This window comes from Sinocyclocheilus grahami, unplaced genomic scaffold (genome assembly GCF_001515645.1).
Source record: "Sinocyclocheilus grahami isolate Dianchi unplaced genomic scaffold, SAMN03320097.WGS_v1.1 scaffold24293.1, whole genome shotgun sequence".
NCBI lineage: Eukaryota > Metazoa > Chordata > Actinopteri > Cypriniformes > Cyprinidae > Sinocyclocheilus > Sinocyclocheilus grahami.
The window spans coordinates 1-661 of record NW_015519421.1 but is presented as its reverse complement, the minus strand read 5'-3'; the positions used below and the strand labels follow the sequence as shown (position 1 = coordinate 661).

At 42.7% G+C, this 661-nt stretch overlaps 1 protein-coding gene across 1 annotated transcript; it reads left to right on the top strand.

Annotated features, from left to right (window-relative positions):
• The first annotated feature begins 83 nt into the window (after positions 1-83).
• On the top strand, positions 84-619 carry LOC107580074 (protein flightless-1 homolog). Its single transcript, XM_016265820.1, has 2 exons — positions 84-311; positions 461-619. Exons 1-2 carry the CDS (start codon positions 243-245, stop codon positions 617-619), a joined length of 228 nt encoding a protein of 75 aa, XP_016121306.1. The 5' UTR covers positions 84-242.
• The last annotated feature ends 42 nt before the right edge of the window (positions 620-661 follow it).

Below are 661 nucleotides of genomic sequence, written 5' to 3'. Positions count from 1 at the left end.
TAAACTCTGCAGAGCTGTGGCCCTCCAGGAATTAAGTTTGAGACCGCTGTTTAAATACTTCAAACTTTCATGTTTCAATAAAACAATGGGATATTTGTGTGTGTTTTAGGTACTGGGTGCCAGTGGAGTATGAGGACGATCAGGAGAAAGACAAAGAGAAAGAGGGAGACGATGAGGACAAGCAGCCTGAAGAAGACTTCCAGTGTGTGGTTTACTTCTGGCAGGGCCGTGAGGCCTCCAACATGGGCTGGCTGACCTTCACTTTCAGCCTGCAAAAGAAGTTTGAGAGCTTGTTCCCAGGCAAACTGGAGGTACCACATGTTTGCATGGTTAATGTACATGTTATGAAATGTAACTTCATTGTGTTCATCCTGTTGCCTTGACTATGTAATCCTCATATGTATCATGAATGTTATGACTTTTATTTTAAGACGTCGTCATCATCTTGTGTATATTTCAGGTTGTGAGGATGACCCAGCAGCAGGAGAATCTTAAGTTTTTGTCCCATTTCAAGAGGAAGTTCATCATCCACAAAGGCAAGAGGAAGCTAAAAGTGGACAGTGTTCAGCCAAGCTTATACCACATCAGAACCAATGGAAGTGCGCTATGCACCAGGTAACTATGTTATGTCCAGCTAGCATATTTTCATCTGCTATGTCTA